The sequence below is a fragment of the Anopheles coluzzii genome, chromosome 2 (assembly GCF_943734685.1).
Source record: "Anopheles coluzzii chromosome 2, AcolN3, whole genome shotgun sequence".
NCBI classification, from domain to species: Eukaryota; Metazoa; Arthropoda; class Insecta; order Diptera; family Culicidae; genus Anopheles; species Anopheles coluzzii.
Window position 1 is genome coordinate 44,623,682 of NC_064670.1, and position 19,062 is coordinate 44,642,743.

Below are 19,062 nucleotides of genomic sequence, written 5' to 3' on the forward strand. Positions count from 1 at the left end.
CGTAGTGTTAGTGCAAGGGTGGCTGTTTGCAACAAACACACGCATCACGCGCGCGGACTGTGCGGACTGTGCGGTTGCTAACACGTGTGGTTTTGTAGCCCCAGAAATGGGAATTGCTGTTCGCTCTCTCGCGCCCTCGCATTTCATCCTCTCTGTCTCTCTCGCTCTCGTTTCTCAAGATCTTTACCTTCCAGCTCCATTCATGAAATCGAAATGGGAGTTGTGTGTGTTATTTTACAAAAAAAAAAATACTTCTCATTTAAAAGATATAAAAAAGTGTAGTTTAAAAACTGTGAAACATATTACCGGTTTTTTCCCTCTATTTATTTGGAGAACGACGGATAGAAGCAACCAACGGCAGCGCCGTGATAACGTGACGTCATTATTTTTTTGTTCGGCGACAGTTTGCTTGCCAATCGAATGGAGGGATGGAAATTTAGCAAAAGTTATCAGAGAAAATTGCCATTCCAGGGGTGATTGTTGGTTTTACGTCGTAGATCGCATATAAATCTAGAATATCCAGATGCGATACTGTCAATTTGATAGCCGGGTGATGAAAATTTTCGAATTTATGTGTTCGTTCGGTTGGCGAGAATTTTTAGATTCTCCAAGGTCATAAAAACTGATATGAATTGATTTCTGCATCATTGCTGGCAAACTACAGGGCTCTTTTCAAGCAGTACAGTTGTTTCCAATCGAATCAACGCAACATGACATGGGATGGATGGGACCACAGGATGGGCAAAAGTTTTTCGTCCAATTTCCAAAAATCTTAATTTTATTTCCAATGCATCCCGTCGTAAAAAAAACTTCTGTTCCTCCCCAAATCCATAGCCGGGAGATGCGGTTTGCTTCAAACAATCAATAAATCCGATTGTTTGCGCGTCAACACAACCAGTCAACCGTCAGCGAAGTACACGGCGGTGTACATTTTTCCTCCAAAAGAGCGAAAACACAGAAACACTTGCGTTTGTTTATACAGAGCATGTGGAAGCATTGCGCTGCGCGTACGTGCTTGGAAGGGCTAACGCGACGACGGCAAGAATATTGTCCACACAGCATGCCTTATCGATCAACGCAACGATCGCGACAAAAGGGAAGCGAATACCAGCGTGCTGGTATTGGTGTGTGCTTGAGCGCAAGCATAAAACCGGAGCATCACGTTACGATCGGCATGAAACGATGCTGCTGCTGCTGCTGCAGCTTCAGGTATTGCCTTCTCTTTCTAGCCGCTTTTCGGCCAGAGCACGGTGTACGGTCGCACAGGAAGTGATTGCGTGAGGTTCTGCTGCTGAAGTGCAGAGTGTTTGATGTCTGAGTCTAGACGAAAGAAGTGCCAACAGTCTGCAGACAGCCAAGAATAGCAAACTGAAACAACAGCGGGTGAGTTGAATGTGCAAGTGCCTCCAGAAATTGAGCATTATTTAGAACAAAACCTGTACACTTGCCCGGCAGCTTTCCCCCGGTCGGCGAACTCGGCGATGATCGTCTACGTGGAAGTGATGATGATATCACGCAGGCGCTGGAATTGGATGCTGCTTTTTATCGGCTGCTGTTGCTTGGTTACGCTCGCCGTAGCCCAAACGCAGGAATCCGATGCAACGTCAGCATCGGCAGAAGGGACCGACACCACCGCGACTGCTTCCTCCGCCGCAAGAGAGGACACGGAGCGAACAGTGTACAGCGACCCACCGGACACACCGGAAGATGGCAGCAGCTTCATCGACCAGTACGAGCAGGGCGTGCAGGCGTACCTCACGAACGAGTGGGAAGACTGTGTGTACTTTCTCGAGCGCGCACTGGAGGGCTACCGGACGTACTACGAGTCGGTGGCAAACTGTCGCATGGAGTGCGAGTACGCCGCGCGCGACGTCAAGCATCGGGGCGAGTTCCTGCACGGCAGCAACGTAGACAATCTGCAGCACTACGAGCTGATTCTGCGCCGAACGCTCTGCCTGTCCAAGTGTGCCCGGCGGTATGCGATCTATCGGTACCTTCCGTTCAGCGAAGACTTCGACGGACACTACATGGATGTATTTCAGGAGCTGAAGGTGTACCCCTATCTGTACGCGTGCTACGTTAAGGTTGGTAGAGATGCGGAAGAGATGTCTAAGCGAAGTTTGAGGAAATGTTTTTTTGTTCTATCAGTCAAACCGAGTAACGCTGGCAGCATCGGCCGCCTATACGTATCTGGTGAAACATCCGGAGAATACAGTGATGAAGAAAAATTTCGAAGAAGCAATCGAAATGCCCGGAATCGATCGGGACGAGATCCACGATCTCGAGGAGAAGGTACTCGGATTCCATCCCTTAGTAATAATTCGCAATGGCAGCACAAATTCGAGCTCTTCCTTCCGATTTCGTTGCAGAAATTCGTCGAACTGCTTATCGGAGGCATCGTCGACGAGCAGGAAAACAACTGGGAGCGTGCGATCGAACAGCTCGAGAGCTCCATCAAGCAGTTCATCTTTGACGAGAACCAATGCCGCGCCTTTTGCGAGGGTGAATTTGATCACGGTTTCCTGCCCGACTTTATCACCGCGATCGGAAGTGAGTTCCCTTGCAGGCCACAGCACGTTTCGCAGACGCAGCTCACGAAATCTAACGTTGTCTTGCTCGTTCGTTGCAGATCATTTTACGTATGCGCTGCAGTGCAAACGGAACTGTACCTCGAACATGGGTATGGTGCGTGGGAAATACTACGACAATCTGTTCCCCCGCCACTATCAACATCTGCAGAAAGCTTACTATCACGGTACGATGCAACAATGATATGGAATATGGTAAAGAATTTTAAAATACGCATAATAATACACTCCCTTCCTGTCGAATGCTTTACAGTAAAACGGTACGAAGAATCGTACCGGGCCGGTATGAGCTATTTGCTGTTCCACGCAGATGATTTCGATATGCCGGAAGCACTGAAAACGATCGAAGCGGAAGCCAAGGGTTCAGTGACAGCCAACTTCTTCAAGGCTCGTCGGGTTGGTGTCTTTCGCTGTGTGTTGACTTGTTGACGATGGGTGGAAATAATACTTCCCGATCTGTCCCTTGCAGGAAGCGGTCGAGTACAATGATCGGCTGCAGTACGAGGAAAAGCTGGCACGTTTCATAAAGCAAGAGTTTGATCTGCTGGATAATGTAGCCGATTCGAATGCCGAGCTGGATGATGCAGATTTTGAAGATGAAGACACGGTGGATACAATGGAAGGTAACAGAGTGGATGAGGATGGGGAGACGCTGGAGCAAAACGATCAAAAAGAGCTTGAAGAGGTATGCACAGGTTGTTGGAAGGGAAACATAACCTGGCACTAAGTTTGTTCGCTTTTTTTCCTTATCAACCGTTTAAGGATACTCAACCACCTGCAGATGGCAGCAATGAGCTTTATCCAGCAGAAACTATCGGGTATAACGATCACGACGAGCTGTAGGAGAGGCTGAACGAGGTCCGATCATCCTTCAGAAGCGGTTAGTCATCCGCCCGCTGTGCCATAAAGGTGTCTTCTAGTAGATCTTAACATTGAAACTCACCTCTCACACATACACACTGTCTTTTTTTAAATTACAATAAGTTAAGCAATAAATAAACGAACAAAACTGAAGAGAGAGAGCTCTACACCAAAAAGGGAAACAAAAGACAAGATGAAGTCTTTGCAATCGATTTGCTTTTGGTTTGTTATTTGTTTCTTTTTATTCCGGTTTTTTTGTTTTTAATAATGCTTTACATAGATCAAACATATCTAAACTTTGGAAAATGTACCATTTCAAATATATATAATATATGTATATATGTATAATAATATAATGTATCTAAACGTCCGTTCTATGGGAAGTGTGTGTATGTATGTTATGAGTAAGTGTTGCACACGTGCTATCTGCCGATCTTTTCCTCCGCTTTATTCTGCTTTGTTGTTTGTTGTCTGGTGTGATTTTCAGTTCATTTGTTCTGTTTCGGTTTGGTTTTGTGTTTCGGTTCGTGTTATTGAATAATGTTTCGTTTTCGTCTCTATTCTGTTTTGTCTATTACGGTGTAGTTCTGCTGGTTTTCGTCTGTATCTCGTCTTCCTACTGTATGCCTTTTGTCCTGTCTGCTTCATGTCACGTTCCAATTTTAAATGACCTAGAATTATAAATTCCTTTCAGGATGTTAGTTTAAATTAATTGGAAAAATATCGTCTGTGTTTGCGTGCATACATACACACGCACACACAAACACCGCTTGCCAGGGCTTTTTTTAAAGCATATTCAGCACAACACAGCACATAAAACACGTGGCCCGTAGCATGGGTAAGAAGAGGGGGAAAATCGGTTTATACTTCAAGTTAAACAGAGTTTCTTGTTTCGTTTGTTCATTTCTCGCTTCCTTTTCCATTATACCCCGAATATGACACACACGATTTGCATACACGCATACACTATCACACTCTCATACACACTTGTTTAACTCGGTTTTTAGTTTTCTCTGTTTTACACTTTTAAGAGAAGTTATGTAGTTTTCCTCTTGGAAGCATTTACTATGTTTGTTTTCCTTTTCGTTTTTCTCTTTCTTTCTCTCTCTGTCTTTTGGGTTGATCTTACATCTTCGACGAATTACTTCTTATTGTAACAGTGCCTTTTGGGGTTTTTCGACTTTTCCTTACTGGCAAGAATGACATTAATGCTATAGCTTTAGGTATAGTGTTTGTTTTTACACCGGTTTTTGTTGTTTTTCTGCTGCTTTTCCGACCACTTTTACTTCGCTCTAGTTCGGAACATCCAAAACGTGCACGCATAGAATTTATGTTTTTTTGTTTTTGTTTGTCTTGGTTTATTCGTTATGTTTTTTACATCTTTTCTTTGCTTCCTGCGTCCCCATTGCTAGTAGATTTTCCTTTTAGTTTGCATACAATTGCTCTGGTTGACACAACCAAAAAATCACAGCTAATAACTAGATCTTTATGTTTCGTTCCATTTCCTGCGTGTGTATGCATGCGGCTTTTCTCTCTCTCTCTCTCTCTTCTATCTGCTGTCATATTTTCTTGTTACTTGTTTGCCGGGGTACGCTTTGATGCAACTTTTACACGTTGTTCTGCTACTACGTCAAATGCTTAAAATAAATAAAACCATCGCGATCCACACCTCAGGCCCGCTCACCATGCAGATTGATGCGATACATTTTTTGCTATTTATAATGGTACTGAGTACTTAGCAAATGAATATAATATACAATGGGAAACAATGAGACGATACTAAAAAAAGAGTAATTCCTTAATGATCAATTAACGACCCTATAAATCGATCGATAATTTTTCAACAAAAAACAACTCCTACATTCTTTGCTAAACATCATTACAATTTCAAGTCCCTGTTTTGTATTACTTCTTGTTCGCAACATAATGTAATTCTATTGTACTTATTAGTTTATAGTTTTGTCTTTTATATTGTTTCCTACAGTTTACCAATACTCCATTATTTTCTTCTCAAGTATGCAAGTAACAAATGCACGTGGAATGTGGGGTCTGTTCCCTCTCTTATAGTACAGTATATTTAAATGTTTCATTCAAATATCAATAATTGACCAACTAATTTGATTTCGTGTCGATTGTTTTATTTTTCCCTTCCACTAAAAACAAACCGTCTACTATTTCAAGCTGTATAACAGACGAAGACCATATTGCTTAGAACACATTAAATCTGAACAAAAACGTAAGTGTTTTAACTATAATTTAAACAAATTTAACCATTATAAACACACACTTACACCATCTCAAACCGTCACACATACACACACACGCACACGCACAATGATCGCTCTACAGTTGATCTTACAGTGAATCCATTACATTGCATTCTTTTCTTCCCGTTGTTTTGCTACACAATACGATTCTAGGTTTCGTTTGCTACTCATTTTTGTCGTTATTATTTTTTGTTCGTTTTTTTTCTTCAACTTTAGTTTTCATAGTATAGGAGAACAAACAGAATGTATATATATTTGAGTTTTGTATATATATCTATATAGATGTATATATATGCCATTGGTTCAATATATAAGACACGTAAATGTTTTTTTTTTCTTCTTTCAAGCTATCTCGTACTACTTAGGTTTAGTTTTCCTTGTGCCGTAAACATGTGAACAGTATCCGTCATTTTTTAAATCTGTTTTGTTTTAACGAAATGTTTCATCTCTACTAATTTCGTCACTTTTCTTTCTTCGCTGTCGTCTCCTGTACTGCGCAAACACAATTTCCTTGCTTTCTTTGCTTCGCTAGATTTTTTGCTATCTTGTCGCAAAACAAGTATAAAGTGTATCCTCACTCCTTTTCTATGTCACTGGCGGGGGTTTGTTTTGCAAGCCTAACCAAGGAATGATACTCGAGACTGCTCTATTAACCTAACTTTCCTAACACCTTTCTCTGCCTGACAGCTGACTCGCCCGGTACGCTAATGGTTTCGAAACTTAACACGACGAAAAGCGCAATAATTAATCACTATGGAAGATCAAATTGCTAATCTTTCTAAGCCGTAAAATCCGGATGTGTCTGTACTACTATATCAATGTATATAATCGTATGGCGTTGGATTTGAAATCTGATTCTATCTGGTTTTGTGTAATTGAGGAAGAGTTTGATTTATATTAAATTTAGCGTAAGTATCGGAACTGGCGTAAAAACTGGCGAGTTTGGATTTACTACGCTGAATTTGACGTAGCGAGTTTGTCTCGTTTCTTTCTTTTTTTTTTTGTTCTTTTGTTCTTGTTTAACTTCTTAATGAGGTATGGATAGAGAAGGATTATCAACTGGGGTGCAACTGGCACCAGGAGCGCAAGGGTATTGCTTGGAGAAAATACAAAGGACGAATGTCGCCGAATATAGATCTACTTACTGACTCTTCCTCTGGTAGAGCTACACCACTTTCACTGTACACCCATTGTGTGCGTAAACGTCGCAAACACTCTGTTGTTCTAATAATTCTTCCGTTTTGGTTTAATGATCATTGTATCACTTTTTAACTTTTATCGCTAGAATAATTCGATCGCTTTTTTTTTGGTATTATGATTTTCTTATTCATTTCTTTTTTTCATTTGCAGGGGAAATTTAACAAACATAATTGCATAGCAAAGAGTTACTCTGTGAAGGAAGATGATAAGACTCAATGAAAATTGAAAAGCATCGATTTACTGCTATCGACTTTTACGTGAAATCTTTCTTCTGTTTCGTACTCTCTACCCTTCTTTTACGCGAGCATGGGGATGCTTCCTTTACATGGGTACATAATGTATGTAAATGCAATTTGTTGCTTTTTTTGCTTTTTGAATCGTTATTCAATTCCCGGAGCATGTATTCCTTTATAATCTACTCTCATTGCTTCGTTTGTTTTATTGTTGTGTAGCTTCAGGAAATAGTTTGCTCTATAAGTCTAATGCAAATTTACTTTTTTAAAGTTTTCTCATGTTTCCGGTTTTCTATATATAGTTAGACTCTCGACCCTTTACACTTTTATATGCAGTAGGTGTGTTCACTCTTTTTTTTACAGATCATCTACTAGTATAGTTTGATTTGGTTTTGTAACTATATAGCTTAGAAATGGCAGATTATGCTCCAACGCTGTACAGCATCATTGTTGCGGGAGAATTGCATTTAATGCCAAAGTAAAGCAGCAGTACTTAACATTGATACTGTTGATAGCTAAAAGCTACTATCACCAACCTAAAACGCACACACACCGAGGAATGCATTCAACTAAATATGGCGAAGGGTTTCAGTCCAGTTATACAACCACGGAAACTTAATATGTGCAATTGCAGTTTGTTACTCAAAAGCGAAATTGATAATGATCTTTAATAATGGAGCTTTTTCTCGTTTATGCACAAAAAATGTATGTTAATAAAATTTCCAATGATTGATGGCACTAACACGCACCCCTAGTTCATTGCAATCATCACATGTGTTTAATGAGAAATAGTAAGAACCCTGTTTTGTTTGTAAGTATGTCTAGTAATAGTGTGTTTTGAATTACTTTGAGATATTTCTCTATGAGAAAGTCTTTCCAACCGCTTTTTTTTGCTTGTGCTAGCTTGTAATTGGGATGGATTGTTCTTCTCAAATGGCCGCCAAATACAAGAACTTGCAGTAATACTTTGTGTGATCGCATTTCCAAAAAGATTGTTCGTTCAAGATATTCGATAACTTAATCATCGCAAGCACATGGTCACCCAAACAGGCAGAACATAATCTAACAACTTTGGTTTTGTATTGGTAGAAGCCAAAAAGAAAATCACCTATCTGGATCGACCATCGATCGCAGTCGATTGAACACTGGATTGTTTATAAAATCTGTTTGGCTCGATTTGTCTCGATCAGGAGTCGCCCTCTCTATAACAACCTTTCTTTCGTCTTCATTTTTGTGTTCGCCACAATCACAACACGATCATTTCCTGCCACTCCTTGGTACCTCGCGACCGTATACCTGATCATCGGCAAAAACCGTCCATCCGTTTATGTTGCCATAGGTTTTGCACTTTTCATTTTAATTAAATGTACGTTTTACAACCATTTCTATCGCAATTGCGCTCCGATAGGGAGCTAAATGTTTGCAACGCTCCCGACCGACGTTCCTAAAATTACACTAAAAGGAAGTATGAAATTGTTCCCACGCCTCCGATCGGTTTTCTATCGACGTTGAAAGAAGCGTAGAGCAACGAAGCACAGCACTACCGCACCATTCGAGCAACAATTACTTGCGCTTAGCTGTACCCGAACTAAATCGTACGTGCCGTTGCGACGAGAATGGACAGTTAGTAAAATATTAACGAGTGGTGCGATCGTAACAGCCCACTCGAACGATCGTTATATTTCATTGTGTTCTGACGAGGAAGTAGCGCTGGAATGTGATAGAAAAGTTTGGATAAGGAGCACGAATTGGCGGTACCAATTCGTGCAGGTGATTGAAGGGAGCAAGTAAAAGAGAGATAATGATGCTGATTAGTAAGTGAAAGACAGTTACAGGATGCATGTTGAGTGAATGATGTTTGAAAAAGAGAGTGAGTAAAGATTTTTCTCATAAAAGATTGAATTTCCACATATAGAAACATTGTTAAAAGGGCGTAAAGTGTTAAAGTAAGCTTTAAAGCATAATGGATGAAATTAACTTATCATTAAATTAAACTAACATTTTTGAAAACAAAACCTTTCCAGTTCGTACACTAACTGATTAAATTGAAGAAAGTAAGTATTCTCTTTGTTGTGGCAGTTTAAAATACTAATAATCTAATTGAATTACAAATACAAGACTTTGAACATGAACTAAAATGCTACGAAGTACTCGCTACTCGCTAACTAAGTACAAAACAAGACATCTGAAGGTGATCTCAAGATAATGTTTAGAATAGTCTATCCGTAGTCTATCAGTAGGTTTTACACCGACCAACACAATTGTTTCTACAACAGTAGCTTAGTAGATGATCGAAACCTTGGAAAGTTTTATAAGCCACAATATGTGTAATTCCTTGCAATGTAACCGTTTCGAGTTTGTGATCGGCCTGTTTTCTTCTAATGAATTTAACCTTTGCAAGTCTATCAGGGCTAACACTGTAAGATTGTGCTTCGGAATGTATTACTATTTTTGGAAAATAATAATCTTAAAACATTTTGTTCTTTCAGGTTGATCATTGCTAGCTTAGAGGTGCTTCAATTACAATTTCCTCAGCTTCCATCCTATCCATCAGACCATTCCGTGAGGTTGCAACTAGTACGTAATTAGAGAAGAACAAACCCTACGGGTTGCTCTTGCATATCTCGTCTATAGGAGAGGAATGATATTTGTAAACTACCTTTGATATAAATGCTTCTTCTATGTTATAGTCCACGTTGCAGAATATAGCTTAGTGTACACAATCGCTTTGTATTTTGGCAAAGTCTACGTTTTTCATACTCTCGTTTTCCTATGTACAACGCACAGTCTATGGATTTTTGTTCAGTTTTTGACTAATGGTTTACTTTTGGTTGAAGTTGTATAAAAAGTCTTACATCTAAATCTCACATTGTTTGCACCCGCGCAAGCTCTACAGCGCGCTCAGCTTTATGCTAATGCAATCGTTTCGATTGGCAAAACCGTTCAATCTGCAATTGTAGAACACAAATCCGTGCCTCGTGCTCGATTATGTGGTCTTCATAATCGTATGATCGCAGTCTCTCGTTGCCGTTGCCGTTGCTGCTGCCGGTGCAGGACTTTCGCTAACTATCACCCACCAAACGCTACCCCATACAGTAGGAGCGGCTAAATCGGAACTACGCAAATTACTATCTAGTAGTACCTTAAATATCAGTAAGGATACGACTCAATGTTGTTCCTGTTGCTAAAGTCCAATCCATCGGCTGGTTGGGGCATCAGGCCGAAGCACACAAAAACACATCAGAGGTTTGATTTTCCCACGCAAGATCGGTAGATTGCGTCCGTTGGAAATGCATGTCAAAGCCACGGAGATAAATAACCGGAAAACCGGAACCAGCCACGAGAGCGATAACGCAGAAGTACACGAACCCGAACCCGTTTTGAGAGAAAGAAAAATGCAATAAAACGTTATCGAATCTCTTTGAGGTATGGGGCAACAGTTTCGCCGCAGAAGGGTAATGGTGACATGACTCCATATGATCAGTGTATTATGGGAAGCGGTCTAACCGGTGGAAACAGTCTACCGACATCAAATGGAATAATTGCAGTGCAATGCTATAAAAACAAGTCACATCAATTACGTCTACTTGTGAGCATTTCAAATAAGCATATCGTTTTGCCTACGGAAAGGGAATGGATGCGTTGCCTAACGTATACACATCCCATCACAGATTGTACATAAACGAATGTGTCTGTATAGCATACGATACGATAGTGACAGAAAAGGATAATGAATGGGCGCTCTTTTATATTCTCTACATTTCACTTTATGATTAGAAATGACAGTTTTAGGGTAGTACGAGACTACTACAAATTATAATGCAAAGCCAAGAGAGATAGAGTGAGAGATAGACAGAAAGAGAGGGAGTGAGAGAGAGAGAGCGGCGAAGGTAAGTCTAAGAATTGTTCACAGGGAAGAATATTAGTCTATTGCACTATTACCACGAAGCACGATGAAGGGATTTGCCGGAATTCTACATGACAAACTATAAATTCCGATGATTAGAGCGTCGTATGAATAATGATTCGATTCGATACACAGTAAGATTACATATGATAACACACAACAAGCCTGTAGCACTGTGGTTGTGGCACAGTACTAAACAAAAAAAACATACATATACTGTTCATAAACTCTAATCATCTATCGCCAATGTTTGCGCATGGCGGCATTGGAAGCATTAAAAAAATAAAAACAAAACAAACGAATAAACACACCGTCATCTTGAAAATTCAACTTACGTTAGGCATCTCTTCATATATTTCACCTATAAAAAAAAACTCTGGTGTCTGAATGAATAAGGCTATTTTTTATTATTTTGTAACGTAATTGATTCCCCGTTTGCTTTCTTTAATGATATGTTAGGAGCATTCTTACGACTAAGAATTAATCTTTCTGGCAAACTATTTTTCAATCGCTTTGGTCTCTTAACATTTTCCATTTGCTCAAAGCTTGAACCGAAATAAGAGGATTAGAACAGTTGCTAGCGAGATTCGCTAAGATCCAGCCTTTCTTGCTTTTTGTGTGGCCCTAATAACCTGTTAGTAAAATCCTCTTGCTTCAAGGTTTTGCTTTATAAAATTGTTCCCATCAGATGTTAAAAGAATCACTATCTTTGCAGCTTTCAAAATATTACATGATACGGTATGGAAAAGTACGCATTCTATCTAACAAGCAGAACATTTCATTTATATAATACCTAATTCGCACAAAAATTGAAAACTCGAACAAATATAAACGAAACTAACCTTCTAACCTTATTATGCTGGGCATAGGGACAATTACAAAGGCGAAACATTGTGTAACGTGTTTTTTCATATGAAATACGTAAAAAAAACTACATGCTTGAACAAAGGATTTTAACATAAATCCATTTTTATCGTACAGAATAGATATTCAACCAATATGAACGCTGGATAATGACTGGACTAACATAAAAAATATATACTACGTTGGTTGCAATTCACAACTATTTGTTTTTCTTTTATCAATTAAAATTACTTGCGTAGTAATGTTATTTTGAATTTACTAACCGGCTTTACTTGACCTGCAGTGGCCATATATAACCGATAGTTTAACGCATTATTTTACGTTCATGATACACAAAATAGAAACAAAACCCTGTCCGCTTTGCATCGCGTTAGTACGCAGGTACAGGTATTTAGATTACGGCAACAAAAACTATATTCCTTATGTATCTAAAACTGGACTAAACATATGTTATTAAGCTCTGTGCTAAGGCTCCTCCAAATATGTTTTGCTATTTTTTCGCTTAACGTATGCACAAAGTTGCTTTTTCCGAGAACCATCAATTGTAAGCAGATGTTTTTTTTACGACGCGAACGAGAGGCTCGTCATGCACCTTTCACTACAAGGTAAAATCTAGTCCTAATGGAAATCAAATATCAGTTGAAATAAAGCAATGTTTCGGCCTTGTTTAGCATAGGTAAACCAGGCAACAATTAAAACGACAACAAAAAGAAAATCGCACTTCTAACACAACACAGAGAATCGCGCTAAATGGCCGAATAAACGCAATCATACTATAATCGTAATAAGGGTAACCACTAATCAAAGGGAAGACATGAATAAATTATTAAAAACTGCATAAGCAACGAATCGGGAAAAGGACTGCCGAATGAAAAAAAAAAACTGATCGGCAGCCTAAAGCTTCCTTACATGCCATAACAAACTTAATCAATTGTTTTGCTTTGTTTTATTTAGTTACGAGCAATGACAACGGAAACCCAGGATAAAGATGAACAGAACATATTTAAAATGATCAATTAGACTTATCGGTACATCTAATTACCACCATTTTCTCCTGCATAAACCGTTGTCAATACTTCGTTAAAAAATAGCTCATCTAGGTAAATGAGTATAAGAATCGGGGAAAGAAATCCTCCAAGAGGATGTACACTAGGATATTATTAGGATGAAGATGTTGGTGTAGCTGTGTAAGTGTGCATGTAAGTAAATATGTCGGGTGATTATTCAGTACGGGGTATTGCGCATTCGTACTCTACCTCTGTTATTGTGCACTATAGAGTTGTACGAGGGTACGTAGAGTGCCGCCTTAGCTCTGCCATGGTCTTCTGCAACACGCACTATCAGTGGTTGATTGCCACCCTGCGGGATGACATTATTGAGGGCCGATATTGCTTCCTGCGCTTCCTCGCGCTTGTTGAACCTAAAATAACAGCATTGTTCATATAGCAAACAGTTCAAAGTTAAGACATCATTTGCCTGCAGTGCTAGGTAAACGTTCGAGACAGTCGTTTTGATTCTTACCGTACGAAGGCTACTCCACGCGGCTGACCCGTTAGCTTATCTCGAAGGATATTCTTTTGCACGATGGTACCGTACTTGCCGAATATGATATCCAGCTGCTCCTCGGTGATCGTGCGGGGCAAATTCGTGATGTACAGATTCGTTTCCTTGATATCGTCGCTCTGTGGCCGTGCGTACGAAACCTTTAGACGCTTGTTACGCAGCGGATAGCCATTCAGACATTTGATCGCTCGTTGTGCCGCTTCCTCGTTCAGGTAGTTTACGAAACCAAAGCCGTAGCTGTACCCAGTCTGCTTTGGTCCCAAGCACGATTAAGAATTGTTGTGTGGAGAATGTGTCGAAAAAGAGAGAGAGAGACGAAAACGAAAACAATAAACTAGCAAAATCACGGCACGTTCCTCATTCCGTGATACAGTTCCAGCATTTTTCAAGACCATACTGTAACCGGTTGATGAAAGCGGCAAACAACAAAACATAAAGATTAAATGTATTATTATAATGTGGTCTCTACGGCTGACATCTGATTCCTAACAGCAAGCACCTAACTATTATATTAAGCTCATGCGAGCACAGTACCATGAAGACGAAATGGAAATAGCAAAAGATATATGCTGTATTATGCAAAAGGAAGACAGTATTATGCACAACAACTATCTAAAAAGCATCAATTGAAGCTAAACATAGAAAACAAAATTTAAAGTTGAAACTGACTTTTCTATCTAAAAATGAAAAACGCAACATCGACTGAATTATTCGTTTTCATTCTAGCAACACACAAAAGAAAGAACATCATTTGCACGAAACCCGAAAACTAAAGCCTTCCCGAGGACGCTTACATGTGTCCCAAGGCCAAACCATCCATATTCCCAACACCCTGGGTGCCCCCACATTGCATGTAAGCCCCAATTATGTTATTTCTAATTCTAAATTACTGCAGTCACTGTCAGTGAGAAGAATCTGTTAACGATACCGCCTTTACCGATTGGCAATCATGACAATGATGATGATGGCGATGGTGATGATAATACTTGGTGCGAAATGTAGCTTAATGTGTGCAGCGGGCTTCACAGCCCAGCAACTTATTTCCGCTCGGCCTCATTCAAAATGCGGTATATGGCGATGTGGAGAGCTTAGCGCTGTGTTTTCATTTAATATTGCTTCGCTTACTTTGCCTAAAGCCGAACGCACTAAAGCTAATGATGCCAAGAAGGTTCTACCAGTCAGACTAAAAGATGGGCAATAAGCGTCTACAAACTACCCGGCTAAGCGTCATTCCGTTGAGCATACCTTTAGATCTCTCATCAGTCGGCAACTCTCGATGGGTCCCATCGCGGAGAACATCGAGTACATTTCGCGCTCCGTCATATCCTGCGGTAGATAGTTGACGATCAGGTTCGTACCGGCGGTGCCGGACGACCCCGGACCAAAGTTCATGCCGGTCAGCGAGCTGGTGCTGGACGATGACGTGTGATGATGGGACGCTGGCTGGCTGAGGTGATTGTGATGGTGGTGGTGGTGATGGTGCGGTGTCGAAGGATTGCCACCACCGAACGTGCTGCTCGACGGCATATCCCCGTACAGTCGGGGCCGCGAATAGGATGAAAAGTCAGCATCCTGTAGGTAGTTTGACTGGAACATTGCAGAACAATTTGAACTTTTTTATGCGCGCCATACGCGCCAAACACGCGCACACGGCAGCTCGGTTGGTAGTGGTACAGACTGGTCGATGCTGGCTAAAACGAGACAGGGTCGGTCACCAGCAAACCGAACGGGACCACCTCGTCGTCGTTTGCGTCCCTTCTTGCAGGACGTTAGAAAGCGTTGAAATAGAAAGGCAGAAGAATCGCTTCCGCCATTTACCAACGCTTTCGGCTGTGATTTATCAGTGTGATCAGCAATTTTAAACTAATCTTTTATCGAAATATTTCTCCATAAGCGATACTCATTGACCAGAAGGGAATGGGTATGAAAAAATATACATACCGCACGATTATCGGTACCAACACACAAACGTAAACAAACGCAAAGGAAGGACAACACGATGTAGTGGTGGTCGGTTGCCAAAAAATGAAAAAGAACGTTCTACAGCCATGGCTTTACTTTAGCCTGAAGCCGTCTAGGACACCCAACCACGAGAACAATCCGACGTCACCGTCGTAATGCAGCAATCCTCGTGGACAGGTTGTCGCCAGCTGACGTGAACTTGAACGTTCGTTGTCGTGGGAACTTTTTTTTTGCTGCCCCTCTCTGTCATTGGATTCTAAACGACCAGGCACATTCGAAAAGATTTCGTCCGAACGTCCTATTGGGACGCGCCGGAGTGCACCTTAGTTTTCTTTTTCTTTTGCTAAGGACCGGAAACGACCGCCATGAGGTGGGGTAATCGGGAAGGGAGTCGTTTTAGCATCAGTATCCCCAGTGCACTCCAACCGGGCACACCGTAGGCGCAAATTGCGCGAGCTGAGATTGAAATTATACAGGCAAAACGTACCATTCCGGAGGGTAACGAGTGGGACATTCCCCACAGTCGGCCGCTACTACATCCGAGCACATTACGTATCACAAGCGGTAGTTTTACGTGGCCGTATGATGTGCACGTTGTGGGAGCGAGTTCGAAAGCGATGAGATGCAACCGAAAAGGAGAACCGAAAATGAAAACAGGAAAAAGAAACGATATAAGAACATATTGTCAGAATTAGAGGATCAAAATTCATGTAAATACAGTCGAATAAAATTACACAAAATGTAAATGTAGCCCCCCCCCTTTCGCTCCGTGTCAGGCCTAACCTAATCGATGGGTTTGCAGCCGTAAATACTTCTCCCTAACAAGCCTTTTGGTTTAGCCTTAGTGTTTAGGAAAGTTAACTGAGAGAAAATAAGTTCATAAAGCGAATTGATATGTCTCGCATGTTGCAAGAACGATTGATATTCTTGCCGCCGGCCCGCCCGGGGATGATGTTAGGATGACAAGGCACACGCATGGGGCGCGATAAACGACGCACAGCAGTATAAACCACCCCTCTCGTGCTGCTCTTCCCTCTCCCCACCATGATGCACGGACGATTCCCAGGAGACGATGGCGAAAGGATTCACCGAGAGTCGGCTGACCGAGAGTGTGTGTGTGTGTTTTCAGTGAGCCCTGCACTATCACTGTGGCCGACTTGATTATTATTTCAAAGTGGATCATTTTTATCGATTTCCTCGCGCTCCCTTCGGACGTTTCCCCATTTCCCCGCACATTCTTTGTTTTCGCCTCAATTCGCAAATATACAACCCATTCGTGCGCTCTTCATTGTATGCACATTTTAGTGATGTGTTTTTTTTGTTTTCTATCTGCTTCCCTTTGAATCATCATAATGATTTCGCTTCTTTTCACTCACACACTCTCAATCATTGGCCTTCGGACTGGGTCATCCTGATTGCTCTCGTACATTGGAGTGTAAGGGGGTAGTAGACTTCATTCCCCATTCAGAACCGCATGGTGCCTCGCCTTCTCCCGCCAGTGGACCATTAAATGATAGGCACCGATTTGAATTCCGCCCCTCTTTCCCCTCTTCGAACCCTTCTCGCTCTCTTTTATGATATTGTTATGCTGAGACATGATTGGTTCGGATTCGCTCAGCGACCCCCAAAACCGTACCTTGATCGAAAGGATGACGAAGGATATCCATTCATTTTACTGTACATTTTCCTCGCTGTAGCCGCAGCTGCCACACGTCGTCCTCGTTCCGTCTCGCTCGAAGTGATTCCTTTTTTATGTATTCTTTGTACAGATGTTTTTTTTTCTTCTTTTTACTTCTTTTCGTTTCACTTCACAGATTCCACGCTATTCCACGCACCACGTTTGCGTTCGCTTTCTCGACAAAAACTCGCCAACTTTCGCGGGGAATGACCAGGGCACAGGACGAACACGAGAGATGACGATGTTGCTGCTGATTGCTGCCGAATTGCTACTGCCTGCTGGTGCTCCTGCCACAACACACAACCAGGACGAGGGCAAATCGCTCTCACAAATTAAATAGGCCTGCTAGGACGTGCTGCTGCCACTGCTTGTGTATGTTTTCAAACTACCACTGATAACAAACGGGACACAGAGCGCACTAGCATCAATGATGGGGCACGACGGAGCAAAGGGAGCCACAGCGTAAGAGTAAAGTAAAAAAAGAGCACATACACACACACACACACACTCTGAGAAAATCGAAACACGAGGAGCACTATCGCGTACGAGAAGATGCTTTTCACGTTCTTTCAACACACTCTATGCTATGTGCACTAATCGTCAACGTTTGAGCAGAGCTTTTTTGCCTGCTTTTACACCACGGCCTGCTACGTTGATGTGCCCCTGGCGTTGGTATACAGCGAGCCACGGGGGTTTCCTTCCGCGCCTGCTAAGGAACGATGCACACACTCGCTCACACTATCGACGTATATCCACAGCACCGCGCGCGTTTGTACGACAAAGCGAACTTTTCCGAGGCCTGCTAATGATGCTTCTGCTGCCGCTGCTGGTACCTTCCTCAGTGGGTTTTGCGTTTTCTTTCTAGCAAATTGTTTTCGATTGCTAGTTAGACCAGCCGATGGTACGATGACGATAGAAGGATGTGATACAGGCTCTGAAGATGAAGAAAAATTTAATCTCTCCACATAATAGATTCCCCACCCACTGATGTGACTGCCGTAGGACAGCAAGCAAGTGCCCAAGAGAGTGTACAGGGCAACGGGCAATCCGCGTTTGGGATAAAATCAATGCAGCTCCCGTGTGTCACTTGCAAGAGATGCACATTCGAGTGTCGAAAATGATGTATTCCCCCTCCTGGATGCTCTTCAGCTGTCACCTGTGCGTGCGGGGCCAACCCCTCCTTTGCTATTCTCCCGTAAAACGATCCGGAGGGTGATTTCACAGTAGGGAGCAGAGCTTACGCTTCACTGAATGCGAGTTTTACGTTTGGCAGGCCGCGATGCAGGGCAGCAATGTTACAATACTTTTGCACAAATTAACCTCATTGTGGCATCCAGAACGCTTCTTCCTGCCTTCTTCCACCACCGAACACACAAATCCACCTTTTTTTCTTCTCCTAAATTGTGTTCGTAACTCGCTGCACAAACACACTCCAATTTTCGCTGCCGTCCACACAGTTCGCACCACAAATCAATCCCACCAGATGAGGCTACTGCAAACGTGCACGCTATCGCAACGCAACGAAAGAAAATGCACCGCTGGGAGGAGAATTGTCGATGTTCTGAAAATTCCTTCGCTTTTGCTGCTTCTTTTCACCCGACCTTCCGACTCTTTGCTGCTGCTGCTGCCTCGTTCGCCTGCACGACTACCATCGCCCGAAAACGCACACTAAACAACACCGTGGGTTTCACTTGACAGCAGCCGTGTACATACACAGCGACCAACTGATGGCTGTTCGGTAAAACTAATCCAAATTAGGACAATTTCACTTAGCAAAGAACAGCAATGCATTGGTTTTAAATAATAGAATTATTAATTATGTGAAATATTGTACACCACATAAAAACAGACCCAAAAACTGTAGACAAAATCTCAAGCGTTCGACTAGATGACTTCAACGGCTGGAACCCGGATAATCGAGCGCCCGCAGCTGCTGTCA

At 41.8% G+C, this 19,062-nt stretch overlaps 2 protein-coding genes across 7 annotated transcripts; one reads left to right on the forward strand and one right to left on the reverse strand.

Moving 5' to 3' along the window:
• The first annotated feature begins 794 nt into the window (after positions 1-794).
• LOC120952782 (cartilage-associated protein-like) lies at positions 795-6,555 on the forward strand. Its single transcript, XM_040372275.2, has 8 exons — positions 795-1,383; positions 1,456-2,084; positions 2,149-2,292; positions 2,370-2,550; positions 2,630-2,755; positions 2,842-2,984; positions 3,058-3,273; positions 3,351-6,555. The coding sequence occupies exons 2-8, from the start codon at positions 1,482-1,484 to the stop codon at positions 3,429-3,431; spliced, it is 1,494 nt and encodes a 497-aa protein (XP_040228209.2). The 5' UTR covers positions 795-1,383; positions 1,456-1,481; the 3' UTR covers positions 3,432-6,555.
• A 743-nt stretch (positions 6,556-7,298) lies between these two features.
• Positions 7,299-18,865, reverse strand: LOC120952785 (protein sex-lethal-like). 6 transcript variants are annotated; one of them, XM_040372290.2, is made up of 6 exons: positions 17,082-18,865; positions 15,933-15,978; positions 14,729-15,070; positions 13,442-13,731; positions 13,177-13,340; positions 7,299-8,859 (listed from the first exon to the last, which is right to left on the reverse strand). In XM_040372290.2, the coding sequence occupies exons 1-6, from the start codon at positions 17,126-17,128 to the stop codon at positions 8,774-8,776; spliced, it is 975 nt and encodes a 324-aa protein (XP_040228224.1). In that variant the 5' UTR covers positions 17,129-18,865; the 3' UTR covers positions 7,299-8,773. The 6 variants fall into 6 exon arrangements, with proteins under 6 accessions (XP_040228224.1, XP_040228223.1, XP_040228225.1 ...); XM_040372289.2 differs by having other exon boundaries at positions 13,442-13,734; positions 17,082-18,861; XM_040372291.2 differs by having other exon boundaries at positions 13,442-13,734; positions 14,729-15,055; positions 17,082-18,860.
• Positions 18,866-19,062: the final 197 nt, after the last annotated feature.